The 14,252-nt window shown below is 34.3% G+C and overlaps 1 protein-coding gene across 1 annotated transcript; it reads right to left on the minus strand.

Moving 5' to 3' along the window:
- Positions 1-10,800, minus strand: LOC143248350 (uncharacterized). Its single transcript, XM_076496712.1, has 5 exons — positions 10,352-10,800; positions 9,166-9,253; positions 1,980-2,125; positions 1,430-1,536; positions 1-1,163 (listed from the first exon to the last, which is right to left on the minus strand). Exons 4-5 carry the CDS (start codon positions 1,434-1,436, stop codon positions 862-864), a joined length of 309 nt encoding a protein of 102 aa, XP_076352827.1. The 5' UTR covers positions 1,437-1,536; positions 1,980-2,125; positions 9,166-9,253; positions 10,352-10,800; the 3' UTR covers positions 1-861.
- Between the last annotated feature and the right edge of the window lie 3,452 nt (positions 10,801-14,252).

A 14,252-nucleotide genomic window follows, 5' to 3' on the forward strand; every position in this document is an offset into this window, starting at 1 on the left:
CAGAACAAAAGAAACACCTGTGTAACAACACAGCTAATTTATAAAATATATACACTATAATTATATGTATAATTATATATTATTGACAATTTTTTTGTTTATAAGGTAACAGCACAGCTAATTAAGTATCTATTTTGTTTCAAGTAATACTACTACACTGTACATCCTATATGTGTGAACGTTATATATATTAAATATAAAATCATTTTTACAGTGTCACATTATTGTGCAGTATTATATATATATATAACAACTTTAAAGAGACATACACGGTTTAGCAATTTTTACATAAATTAATAGAATAAAATGTAAATGTATGATGAGCTCAGGGCCTCATACATAAAAGGAAGACATTATGCATAACATTTTTAATAGTTTAACTGATCACCAAGTATTTCATAATAGTAACTATTTTGGTATACACACACAAAGTATTCATATTTGCTCTTTTTGGAGTTCTTCGAATTATAACATTCTGCAATAATAAAAAAATAATTATTGCAACATCCAGTTTTGATTTTAACATCTATATAACAAATGAACTACTGTAGACAATTGTTCATCATTATTCTGTCGAAAATGCAGATTCATCACTGATACAAGAATAAAATAGTCTTCGTCAATTCATGACGACGGAAGACCTCTCTGTTATTGACATATCGAACAACCATGGTGATGCACGAGTATTTTGTAAAATAGTCTACTGATCAACCCGACAATTTGTGCGACGTGATGATCTTCCTCCTGTGGGTCATAATCAGCACAATGTTCAGTCATCTCACCGAAGACAGACAGACGAACACTTGAAAGGGCATCATGTTAGAATTTGTAGCAGTTTTGCGATAGAATCAGTTTTACTTTTCATCTATTGCTTGCATACTTTTTAATAGTTTTGTACTTTTTTAGCTTGTCTTTAACTGCTTCAAGCTGATCTTCCACTGGGACAATTGAACAGTATGAATGCTCGACACATGATTTCTTTTTCTTGGCAGGTACTGGATATGTTTGCTTGATTTCAGGAACTCGTTTTCTTGGAAGTGGTCTACCTTGTGATTGTACAACTTGCTTATATCGAGGATGACCTGGGATGATGGTAGGCACTGCCAGAGGCTTCAGTTCAGACTTTAATATGTCATCTTCTTTTATGTCTCTTGGGTGCACTCCTGGAAATAGATGAAAATTATTTTTTTTAAGCTAAGCAGGTTTTCACAAAAAAAGCCATTGGTTGTTTGTTCTTATCTCATTTTTTAAACAGAGCGAAAATTAAATATACGTGTCCTGTAAACAGTAACAAACATAGGCAGTCATTATTATATATTTTATATATGTTATACGAGAAGTCGTAAAGTCATTGAGTTTATTTTTCAAAAATAAAAATATGAGTTTTCTTTTAAAAAAAGATTAACAAGTATTGACAGTAGATTTATACCTCTCATTTTGCCAGAAGGTTTTTACTGCGCACCCTGTGATGCCTGAAAATCTTCACGACTTACATTATTCAACCATTGTTGACGAAGTGCTTCATCAGAAGGGAACCTAAAAATAAAATTGTACTGTAACTGAGTTTAAGGATACACTTTCTGACATCTCTCTGCTACATCTATTTAAAATCTTCTTTTCAAATTTAAAATTGGACAAGAAAAAACAGCATTAGGACCAAAAACGTGCTTAGTCTGCGCCTAATTTTCACAAGCGGCCATTGTCATTCATGATTTGGCTACTTGATCGCTTATTCATACCTAAATACTGGTATATGTAATACCTCAGTATACATCAGTTCCATTTCAAATTCATTTCTGACGTCCAATACCTTAATTAGGCCTACGGTGTATAGCCTAGTAGATTTAGTAGAAATTAATACATTACAATACAGTTTGGCCCTTTGGGCCTTGAGAGATGCAAAGCAGACGATAATTTGCAACTGCTCGTGCTTCAACGCCTTCATGTTGAAAGAAAATTTAATAAATATGAATACTTACTCATTGAAGGAGATTCCTGAGGCCTTTTTACACTTATTCGTGCAATTAAAACAATAATAGCTCTCGAGCATTGTTTGAGAAGTTGGCAATTATCCGTCGGTGATGGCTCGGCATGGTCAAGTGGGTTAAGGCGTTCGACTCGTAATCTGTAAAGAAAAATAAAAAATGAAAACGCGAACACTTATAGCTTTCTTTTAAATAAACGTTTTGAAATATTTTTATTGTATTCACAGACTGACAGAGAGAACACTTCTAAAACAGAAGGTCCAACATAGTCGAATTATTAGGATGCTATACTCGTAATCTGAGGGTCGCAGGTTCGAATAATCGTCACACCAAACATGCTCACATTTTCAATCGTGGGGGGTAAGTTACGGTCAATCCCACTATACGTTGGTAAAAGAGTAACCCAAGAGTTGGCGGTGGGTGGTGATGACTAGCTGCTTTTCCTCTAGTCTTACACTGCTAAATTAGGGACGGCTAGCGTAGATAGCCCTTGAATAGCTTTGCGCAAAATTCAAAACAAGCAAACAAACCGTCAGTAACATTTGGATGTATTTTCCCGTTTTGACAATGGCGGCGACTTCCCGATGTCGTCACACAGTCACGTGATCAGAGCTTTCTGTTTACAACTCTGTGAATATACTGTAGAACGCACGTTACGACAATCTCTTGATTTATAATAATAATAGTACATATATATCTGGAGTATAAAGAAAGTAGATTTTGATTAAACTTTGCAGAATGGACGACAACTGCGTGTTGTGGAGACACAAGTGTAAAGGACAAGGTGTAAATATGTAGTTTTTCTAAATTTTTATCAAAATGTGTAAATTCCTACTTATACAGAACAAGTTTTGAAATAAAACATTGAATTTGAATATATTAATAGTTTCATTTTACGTTCACTTACTGATAAAGTATATTTTAGAACAACATACAGCTTTTATAGTAATATTAATTTTAATAATAGGTGCGATATTTCGATCACTGTTGCGATCATTATAAATAAGCCAAGTTTTTATAGTAAAGAACGTTTTAGTATTTAAATCAATTCTAAAAATTTAACAACGTATTTAAATTATAGAACTGATTGTAGTTACTTATTCATGTAAATATTAATGTATCTCAGAACAGTTTTGCAACAGTGTTGACACTCACATCAACCGTCCTGAGATACATTTTTATTTTAAGTGAGTTTCTTGTCAAATAAATATTATTCCCCATGAATTTTAAAATTATTTAGGTATAGTTAAACAAAAACAATAGAATGACGAATCAATATAAAATCTGTGTAATATTTTATGCAAAATACATAAACTAAGGAACATATGAGGAAGAACTATCAAAGATATATAGAGACATGTTTGGGTGTTTTTTAACAATGAGATTGTTTGATTTTGTTCTGTTCAAAAAACTGTTTATTTTCAGTAATATTTTCATGGAATTGGGAAGGTGTTTATTGTTGTTCTTTTGGCCTGACATTCAAGTATGTGTGTGTGTTTTAATGTATTAACAGGTTCAATAACTACTGTAGTTAACGTTAATGAAACATTTAGTTTAGTGTATAATTTCTTTATCGATGTTTTCTGTTGTGTACATAGTGTATCCTGAATTTAGAGTGCCTTTTAAAGTGCCTAGATTTTGGTGGTTTACATGATTAGAAAATCAGTTTGTGTAATTTTCGTTGTATGTGTTTTTTCTATTAATTTTAGTGTTGAAATCTTGAGGGGGGGTCGTGCGATGTTAATGTTTGAAATATTAATCGTATCGTTTTTCTCTGTGAAATATTTGTTTTTTTGTAGATTGTTTATGTTCAAGAAAATATATTTGTTCATCTTGACAAGCAAAATCAAAGAAAACTTCATGTGTATATCTAAACAAAATTGCAGGTTTCTATTTGAAAGTGACTGATTCGTGCTACACAATAATGTGATACAACAAAAGAACTTTCAACTACCGGACAATGTATTTCCCCCACGGCTTCTCCGTGTGACTGAACTATGTACGAATTTTTGCAATAAGATATTTATGTTTTATATTGATTCTCTTTTTGAAATATTGTGAAATGTTTTCTTCAGCAAAGTGGCATTGCTTCGTGACAAGGGGTTTGAAGAAATAGGTTTAAGACATCAAAACTAAACACAATAACCTTATTGTATGAACTACGTAAGTGTTGCAGAAGATGTGGAGTGTTGTTTAATCGGGTGCTTATTTTGGAAAAATAACTTGTTAAAATGCAGTTAAAGTGTTTATGAAAGTTGCAGTTCAGAAAGTTATAATGATACATGATTGGGGGTAATGTTTTATGAATGTATGGTAAACCGTTGCTTTTGTTGTTCTAGCTTGGTTTGTATGCAAAAAAAAAAAAAAAAAAAAGTTTAATAGTTTTCTTTTAATTGCATTTTGAGTAGATTCCTGGTTCTTTTGTTGTGTATTGGGTTAGTGTCAGTATTTGACTGAACAAACTCAGACGTATCATTCAATACATTTTCCTTTAAGGAACAATATTGTTTGATTGTTAAAATAAAGATTGAATTTCTTTTATCGGTTCTTTGAATGACATTATTTTCTTTGTTCCTAAAACGTTTTAAGCCTCTTTTTTCTTCTGATGTCAAATTTTGTTTTATAGGTTTACTTCTGTTTAGTATTTATGAAGTTTTTCACTGTATGAATCAATAAAGTTTACTAATAGACCCGCTTTTGGTTTGTTATGGAAATTGCTCATTAAATTATTCTTGTTTTTTGGAATGTTAAATGTTTCTGATGGCTCTTCTTTGTCCACAGATGAATTAGACGCAGATTCTTTTTGTGGTCTTTGACTTGGGAATAATTGTTGTCGATTGGATTTACGATTTGATTCTATAATAACTCTTCTGCAGAAGTCTTCAAGGCTATTTTTTAAATTTAACACTGGAATGGTGAAATGAGTTACTGCGTAGTTTACACATTTATTTAGGACTGTAGTGTGAGGTTCACTGAATTGAAACTTCATAAACTGGACTGTATTGTTCGTTACGGTGTCTGGATGTTTTTGTTTTTTTAACTGACGGACAGATTTTCTAGCTCTCTGTCTAGCCTCCAATTGATAGCTAAGCCTTTATTGTAGTTGGTTTTATGTATTGACGAAAGTTTAATCGTCAGAGGAAGTTAAACTTGTAAGTTTGCTTCGGAAATTCACTTCATTTTTGTAGAGAAATTTCAGCTCTATGTTTCTCTCTTATAGTTTGTTTTAAACGATTTGTTTAGGATTTTTCAATTATATATTTTATTTTTTTGGTTGCCTGAAGGTTCATTTTTACCTTAAGGAAGGTTGGTGTCAATTTTTCTCATTTGCAACTCTTTTAGAAACGTTAAACTTAACAGCATATTTTTTGAATTTCATCAATTTCTTTGCAATAAAATAATTTTTTCTTTGCTATCTCGCCATAACAGTCAGATTATTTCGGTAAGACTTAAGTCGGTTAATGGTAATATTAGGCTTAGTTGGATTTTTCAAGATACATGTTACAGAAATTAAGCTAAAAACTTTGATTTTTAAAATATCAAAGATATAAATCTATGCTGAGAACTCCCTTTGACGAAATAAATGATTCTTTTTAACTTTTTCTCAACACTTACTGTAATATATTAACCGCTATGCCTATATTAATCGTCAGACCTTCCAAGATCATTAACTTTCCGTTTCATAACTTTCCGCCTGTTTTTCGTCGGTTTGAGTTGTTTTGAATTTCGCGCAAAACTACTAAAGGGCTATATGCGCTATCCGTCCCTAATTTTAGCAATATAAGACAAGAAGGAAGGCAGCTAGTCATCACCGCCCACCGCCAACTCTTGACCGTCACATTATAATGCTCCCACTGCTGAGAGGGCGAGCATGTTTGGTGGGACAGGGATTCGAACCCGCGACCGTTTCTTTGCGGTCTGTCTACTTTTCACACTATTTATCTTTATTACCTAATCGTCTGTTCGCTATATTCTTGTCATTAATAATTTTCACACGACAATCGATAATCTCAACAGCAATGGGTTACAAACACAATGTGCAGCTATTATCGAGTTACGTAATGAAACACGTGTGTGTTTGTGTGTTTTCTTTTAGCAAAGCCACAAAGGCTATATGCTCAGCCCACCGAGGGGAATCAAACCCCTGATTTTAGCGTTGCAAATCCGGAGACATAGTAATGAAACACGTTTACTTTAAATTAATAGTTTGTAAATGTCATGTTACGAACAATCATAAGCTATTTACTCTCAAAATAAATTAACAACATCTACACTTAACAGCCTTTTATCTCATAACAATGATATAAAATCATATTTTCTGAACTTCCTGTAACAAAACTAACATGAGTTGTAGTTCTAGTTGTTCTCGAAAATAAACGAAAATGGTGTTAAAATGGTATGTCTCCAAAATTATAATGTTATATTTGGATAACATGAAATTTGATTCTTTTACGAAAAGAAAAAAATCCGCTAAGGTGTCCCAAATGGAACCCGAATTTGGGCGCGGTGTAGATTCCCATTAGCCTGATTAACAGTATTGATAAACAATGCGCTACTATCTAAAATATAAAACGCCTCTCGAAGAAACAGACAGACCGCTGACCGCTTAGTAAGGAGAACAAATTCAGTCATACAGGGTTTGAATAAAAATCACACCACAGTGGGATTATTTCTTGACGTGAAACAAGCTTTCGATTCAGTCGAGCATCATGGTCTCAAATAGAAACTGTCTATATTCAATCTCCCGCCAACCTTAACAAGATAGATTTCAAGCTTTTTAGACAACAGAACAACCAAAGTCAAAATCAATATTGCAACATCTCACACCGTTTACCTCTCGGCAAGGTTCTGTACTCAAATATGTAGAATATATCATGTATGTTAATAACATTTCCTTCCCGAAGCTAACGTATATCAACGCCTCTTAATACGCTGACGATTTAACAGTATGGAGCAAGTTACATGAATCCCTGCTGGCTCCCTCGAAAGTCCAAACCATCCTTAACAGAGTAACTGCCTAGTACTTGGCGAGTAGCACTGAACACAACCAAAACTCAAGCTATAATCTTCAAGCGAAAAATCACTCGGAAAAATAAATCCGTTCCAAATATCAAACTTAAAATGCTGGACACATTCTCCCCCACCATTAAATTTCCAGGCATCACATTCAACAGAAAATTAATATGGATGTTTGTTTTTGAATTTCGCACAAAGCTACTCGAAGGCTATTTGTGCTAGTCGTCCGTAATTTAACAGTGTAAGACTAGAAGGAAGGCAGCTAGTCATCACCACCCACCGCCAACTCTTGGACTACTCTTTTACCAACGAATAGTGGGATTGACCGTCACATTATAACGCCCCCACGGCTGAAAGGGCGAGCATGTTTGGCACGACGGGGATGCGAACCCGCGACCCTCAGATTACGAGTCGCACGCCTTAACACGATTGGCCATGCCAGGCCTATTAATATGGACCGATCAATTTAAAAACATTCTCGCAACAGTCTTCATATTGAAGAGAGACTTCAAGTCCCGCGTTCCATCTGGCGTATAGGAAATGTGGCGTTTTGGAGGTACTCTTCCGTCGGCGATTTCCTGTGCAAAGGGCATGGTTTGTGTAGGGTAGGCAGCGTTGTCCTGGCGAAGCTTTCGCGAGGAGGTGCGTTCGGTCGGCGGCGAGTAGGTCGATCATGAAGGGAAAGGGACGTGTGCACTAGAAAGAATAGTGTAGAGGACAAGCAATTATTTTAGTTTTTCTAAAAAGGCAACCCCTCAGTTCTTATTAGGACTAGTAAAACTATGAGAATCAGAAAAAAATAACAAGATAGTTACGAGGTCAACATGAGAAGCCATATCAAATGAAGAGATAATAGAAATCCTGAACAAGGCAATTGAAGAAAAAGCCTCGGACAGAGAAAACTCTGATTCGGCACCGGACCAACAAATCAGCCAGTCGACTAAAAATGGAGACAAAAGAGGAAAAAGACTACGGTAAGTGAGGTTTTAAACAATTCTAATAGCTCTAAGAACCACGAAACTAACGATACAAGATATCGATATCAGAGGTGTCGATGTTGACATCGAAGATAACGAAATCACAGAAGAACTTAAAATGCAAGGCTACGACATAACAAAAACCGAACGAATAATCTCATTTAAAACGAAACAAAAAAAACCCAAAAAACTCTACTTGTCAAAGTAACCGTAAACACGAAAGGTGAACAAAACAAATTACTAAAAGACAGTTGCTTCCCATTCTTTAAAAAACACACGATCGAACCAGAGAAACCACATCAAAAACCAATTCTACAATGTTACAAATACCAAACGTTCGGACACACTAATGTTAATTGTATGACCAAAGACAGATGTATGAGATATAAAGGACCGCACGAGGTGGCTCAGTGCCTCAATGAGCGCAATCAAATCATATGTGCAAACTGTCAGGGCTCTCATGCAGCCAGTTACAAAGGCTGTCCCAAATACACACAGATCAGAAACAGAATTCTATTTAAAAACATGAACACCAACACACAGCCCCTCAACACTCACTCAACAACTCATACCACAAAACAACCACTACTAGAAACTCCAACATTCTTACAGACCACAAACACAGCCACCCAACCTCAAACAACGGGCACATATGCCGAAGATACACGCACAAAGACAACTCACACCTTCAACCCCACCGAATTCACTACAAACTTCCTAGCCATGTTAATTGAACTGAGTGAATTCCCCACTTTCGAACCAAGACACGAATCCCTCAAGGCTCTCTGTAGTCTAGCCAAAAACTACTTCCACCTTCCCAACCTCAAACCACATCACTTATCACTTATAATCTATGCAAGGGAAGTAGCACAACAAAATGGTCAAACACATTAAAATTCTACACATCAACTGTCAAGGAAACGTCAAATATAAAATAATAGAAATTTACAACATAAACAAACATGTTAACACCAACATCGTCATAATGTCTGAAACACATTGTACAGAAAAACAAAACACTACAATCCCCGGATTCATCACATACAGTATACCTTACTCTGAAAACAGCAGAGGCATAATCGTTTACTTTAGCATAGAAATATCACATCTTCTCATGATAAAAGATTTTGCAACATACACTTTAAGCACCCGATTAAACAACACTCCACATCTTCTGCAACACTTACTTAGTTGATTCTTGGGGACGAGAATCTTCTACAAACTTAGAGAACTGATGATACTTTGGCAACACACATCCAACAAAAAACGTTACTTCTGTAAGAAAAAAACTATACGGAAACATTTCACTGGAATTTGTGTGTGAACTCATAGAGTCAGAATATGACTTAGACTAGTCTGAGTAAAAGTAATTTTATGTCAGGATTAAAATTGATTTTCGTCTTACCAGTTTTCAAATTTTATTTGCATAACTTCTAGAAGTTCTTACATGAATATCAGAAGTTTTCTTTTGCATAGAACGTTATATTTTTGTTATTTTATTTACCCTAACACTGTACAGGGCTCATCCAGTTAACTGACCTTGTAACCACCACACAAAATGTAAAATAAATATAAATTATCCTTTTTTTCTTTCTAGAATGATGCATAAAATTACAGTTATCATAAACAGTCTCATGCTTGTAACACTTTGCATCTCATTTTCTTTCATTTTATTATTTTATTGCTGTTTGAACTATATGTAACCAATAAACCTGTGTAACAAGCTAGAAATCACCTTGTCAGTATATACATATATGTAGTTCAAATTATGGTGCAGAATAGCTTCTTGCTTGCATTCTTCTTGTATAAATTAATCAATTATTTTTTTATTTATTTTTACATTGATATTCCTGTATCCAAATAGTTTTATAATTTTTACACTTTAGTTACTCTTATAACAACAAGTAAAAAATACAGAAGAAATGAAGTAATTTACTATTTGTGAATCTTGTACATTTTGCAGTCAAACTTGAAATAAGAGAGGGCGTTGTGGGTAGGTTTGACTTATTTATATCCGAGTAAAACAAGGTAATTGCAGGCTACAAAATTATGTTGTCTGTGCAGTATTTATAATAAAAGTTTGTAATCTGCATTAAAAGTATTAAAACTGAAGAATAGGGGTTAAAAGATTATCTGATTTGTGAAATTTGGAGCAAAAATGTGTTATAAAGAAAAGTGAAAATTGACAATTAATTTAAATATTTCATTTTGATATTAAGATATTAAAGCTTATTTTAAAATCTCATTTGTTAACCATTGTTTTCAAATAGCTACATGCAATTCCTACCACCATTGTATAATACCATATGTACAGTATACTGCACCATCTGTGCTAGAACAGCTAGGTCACTCTATTATTCTAGCACAACTTACACTTTCTTGATCAGCATTCTACAGGGTGGCCTGTAAGTCCCTACCCATCCATATATCTTATGTATCCAGTGTATCTGTGTGCTGTATCTCATTCTCGCTGCACTCATGTACCCACGTATTTGTCACAATATGCTCTTCAAGTGCAAATGGGCTTACATCGGCCATATTTCTCTGAAAAAAAAAAAAGAAATTTATAATACATGCGTAACTGAATGTAACATAATAACATATGGATGGGTAGGGACTTAAGGGGCACCTTGTAGTGTATAGATATGTGTTTTTAATTTGTACATGTGACTACAGAATTTGGATTATGCTTAATCACAAATTTTTATCAGTTTTAACTTCCTGTGTTTAATTTATGCTCTTTCTATTCATTTGTTTTAGAAATAATTCCATTTTCCAAATTCTGATTTTTCATATAAATATGAGATTTATTATGGCAGGTGATGAATTTCCATCCATAGTAGCCATGGTTTTGACACAATCTCCAGTTCTCAGGGTTGATATCTGTTGGGGAAACACAGGCTTTGATTTTTGGGGATTTTTTTGTAGGAAGGTTCTAACTACTGTATGATTTCTTTCTGTTGTACTTTCCAACTTTTTATACCTTCATGTAATCTCCTGGGTAAGGTATTGTTATTCTTCCCAGAAGGTCTGTGGTAAGTTTTACTCTCTCCCAGTAGGTATATCCACATTTATCAAATCATTTTAGCTTTTGGATTAGTCTAATTTTCTCACTCTATAAAGTTTGCTCTTTCATGTTTTATATGTTCAGTATTTGGTAAGTTAGATTATTATACTTCTTTTATCATCTCAGATACTTTAGTTTCAATTTGTTTTGTTTTTGTTTAATTTTCTATACATGTCCAAGTTGTGCAGGATCATTACTGTTTGGGTAATTATAACTTTGACCACTTTTGTGGGTGTGTTGGCTCATTATTTGTACTTCCTTTCACTGTTAATGTTTGCAAGTTGCTTTTTCTTTACTACCAGTTGTGTCTAATTTGTGATTGGATTTGAGTTTTACAAATAATTATTATTATTAACTGGTTGCCTGTTTCTTCTCATGTTCTTCAGGATAGGTTTTATTTTTGTGTTCTTTGTATTTTTTGAGAGGACTAACAAGTTTGATGTTTATTTATCTTTTTCCTTCTAAGTTCATTTAGTGGTTTTGTACTTTAGGTGTTGCTTATTATTTTTTGTTTTAAGTCCATTTTCATAGTTTATAGGTTTGTTATTTTTCTGGACAACTGTGGTCTGTGGAGAAAAGCAGATAAGGATTTTTGCCTATCCCTACTGTATAGGGAATTGCAGACACCCATAGCACTGTATCTGCTGTGTCATTCCTCTAGACTCCCCAACATGTATTCCATTCCCTTTTCTTTTAGTGGAGTAGAGGAGTCCTTTCCACTTCCTGGAGTGGTGGACCAAGGAAGATTCCTCCTGAGTAGTTTTTGTACAATAAACTAAAATTGAATTTGTAGACTATGTGTACCCACTCAACAACAAGAGGGCTAGCATTGTTATTCTTACTGTGATACTGAACAATGATTACACTGTAAAATAACAATCAGGATCCAAGGCACTTCCCCTGAACATTTTTGCTCAGGTTGACTGCACTTGTTGCTCACAAAATTCTTATGAAAGGTGTTTCCACAGGATATTTTCTGCTCAGATGGACTGCACTTGACATAATCTGTCTTAACCCAAGACACTTTCTCTGCATGTTTTTATTCCAGCACTTGACCAGATCATATTTATACCAAAGGTGCTACCTCCTGGGTGTTACCAGGGGAGACCACTCTTGTTCATCAAATAGTTCTCATGCAAAGCACTTCCACTGAAAGATTTTTGCCTGGATGGACTGCACTTGGCATAATCCAACATATCTTAAGGTGCTTTCCATGGATGTCTTTCCCTGTAGACCTCACTTGGCCACAGTATTGTATATCTAAGGTGATTCTCTGGGCAGACTACACTTGTTGATCAAATAGTTCTCATGCATGGTGCTTCCACTGGATGTTTTTTGCCTGGATGGACTGCATTTGGCATTATCTAGCATATCCTAAAATGCTTTCTCTAGATGTTTTTCCTGGTGGATTACTCTTGACCATAATATTTTATCTCGAAGACAATTCCCCTGGGTGTTTTTCACCTGAGAATACTGCACTTGTTGATCTTGCAAACTCATGTAAAGTTCTTCCACTGGATGTTTTTACCCAGATGTACTTCACTTGGCATTATTTGTTGTATTCCAAGACACTTCCCCTGGACGTTTTCTGCCTGGGCAGACTGTACTTGGTCTGTTCATGTACCCTTCATGGTCCTTTAGTCCTAGCCTCTCTTGTACCTTTATATGTTTCATCACTGTCATTATGTTTGGTACTTTGGTTTGCTGCATAAGTGACATAAGTAGGATATGTATGCTGACAATGAGCTAGTTATGACAGTTCTCTTGATCACACTCGTATATATATGTATTTATATTTATATGTATCCTCATAACACAGCTGCACATCAAAGGTATTTTCTCTGGCTGTTTAGCCTGAATGGACTGCAATTATTGCTCACAATATCTGATACAAAGCATTTTGACAAGATAAGCTGCACTTGTTGCTTACAGTATCTCATATGAGGTGTTTCAACTGGATAGATTACACTTGTCATAATTCAGTGTAACCTGAAGATGTACAATTGGCACTTATATGAGTTGCTATCACTTCCACACTAGATATTTCAACTTTGTCATGGTATTCAAGTCTTGTTCTCCAACACTTATACTGATTTGGTACGGTATGTCTTTCCCCAATGCAAGTAGGTGCTAGCCCATTCTGTTCTTCACTCTTTGTGGTACTGTGTTCTTTACTGGGTAAAGAACATACCCATTTGAGAAATAGTTCTATACCACACAGATGTGACTTCTGTTTTTAATCTTGCACACCAGTTCTTTCAGTGTGGTTACTTTCTGCTTGATTTTGTTTTTTTGCATGTTCATCTGCCCCTCTAGTTTTTCAAACTAGGGTGAGAAGTAAGACCATTTCATAAGTTAAAATTTTCTAATCCTGACAATGTATATTGATATATACTTGCCTCACTTCAACCACTTCCTTCCTCAATGATTTGCCAGTGTTTCTTGTTTGAATATGACAGTTCTTGAACGTGAGGGTTATGCTAGAATAATAGACTGCATTAGCTGTGCTGATACAGTAGGATTGTTGGAAGGTAGTTGCACGATCAGTACATGTTTTAAAAGACTGATGAGCTAGGTGAAACGTTTTTTTTTTTGCAATGTTTAGAGAGCAAATCAAGATTGAAACAGCTTTGAGGTGAGAAGAGGTAAATACCTGTCTGAAATATGGTTTCAGTATAAAAATGTTAACTTTTATTTGGGCAAGTTATACAATTCATAAAAATAATTTTGAAGTTTGAAACTATTTCATCTAGTAGTTGTTTGTTTGCAATAAAATAAGACAAACCATTAAATAAATGTATTCAGGTTTCACAGTTTACTATGTTAGAATTGTGCTTAAAATTCCATAATTAAAATAAAAATATACAGAAAAACTATTTGTACACTTAAAAACTGAATTACTAAGTTTGGGGATCAGGCTCAGTTTCAAACCTTGAACATGGACTAGAAATAACTTTTAGTAGCATTCAATAATCTGTAAAATATGTATGCATTAACTTGATGTTATTGTAAATATAATTAAATTAAAAACTGATCAGGATATCACAAGAAATTGGTATAGAATTAATATTAACTTTTGATCAAAGCAAGTCTTTTACATAGATCAGAAATAAAAACATACCTAGTTATGAGCATAGGTAACTAAATATAGTGTTCAGACTGTATTACTTTTATAATTAGAATGTAGTTTCATCAGTTGCAAACTCT

This window comes from Tachypleus tridentatus, chromosome 4, assembly GCF_004210375.1.
Source record: "Tachypleus tridentatus isolate NWPU-2018 chromosome 4, ASM421037v1, whole genome shotgun sequence".
Taxonomy (NCBI): domain Eukaryota; kingdom Metazoa; phylum Arthropoda; class Merostomata; order Xiphosura; family Limulidae; genus Tachypleus; species Tachypleus tridentatus.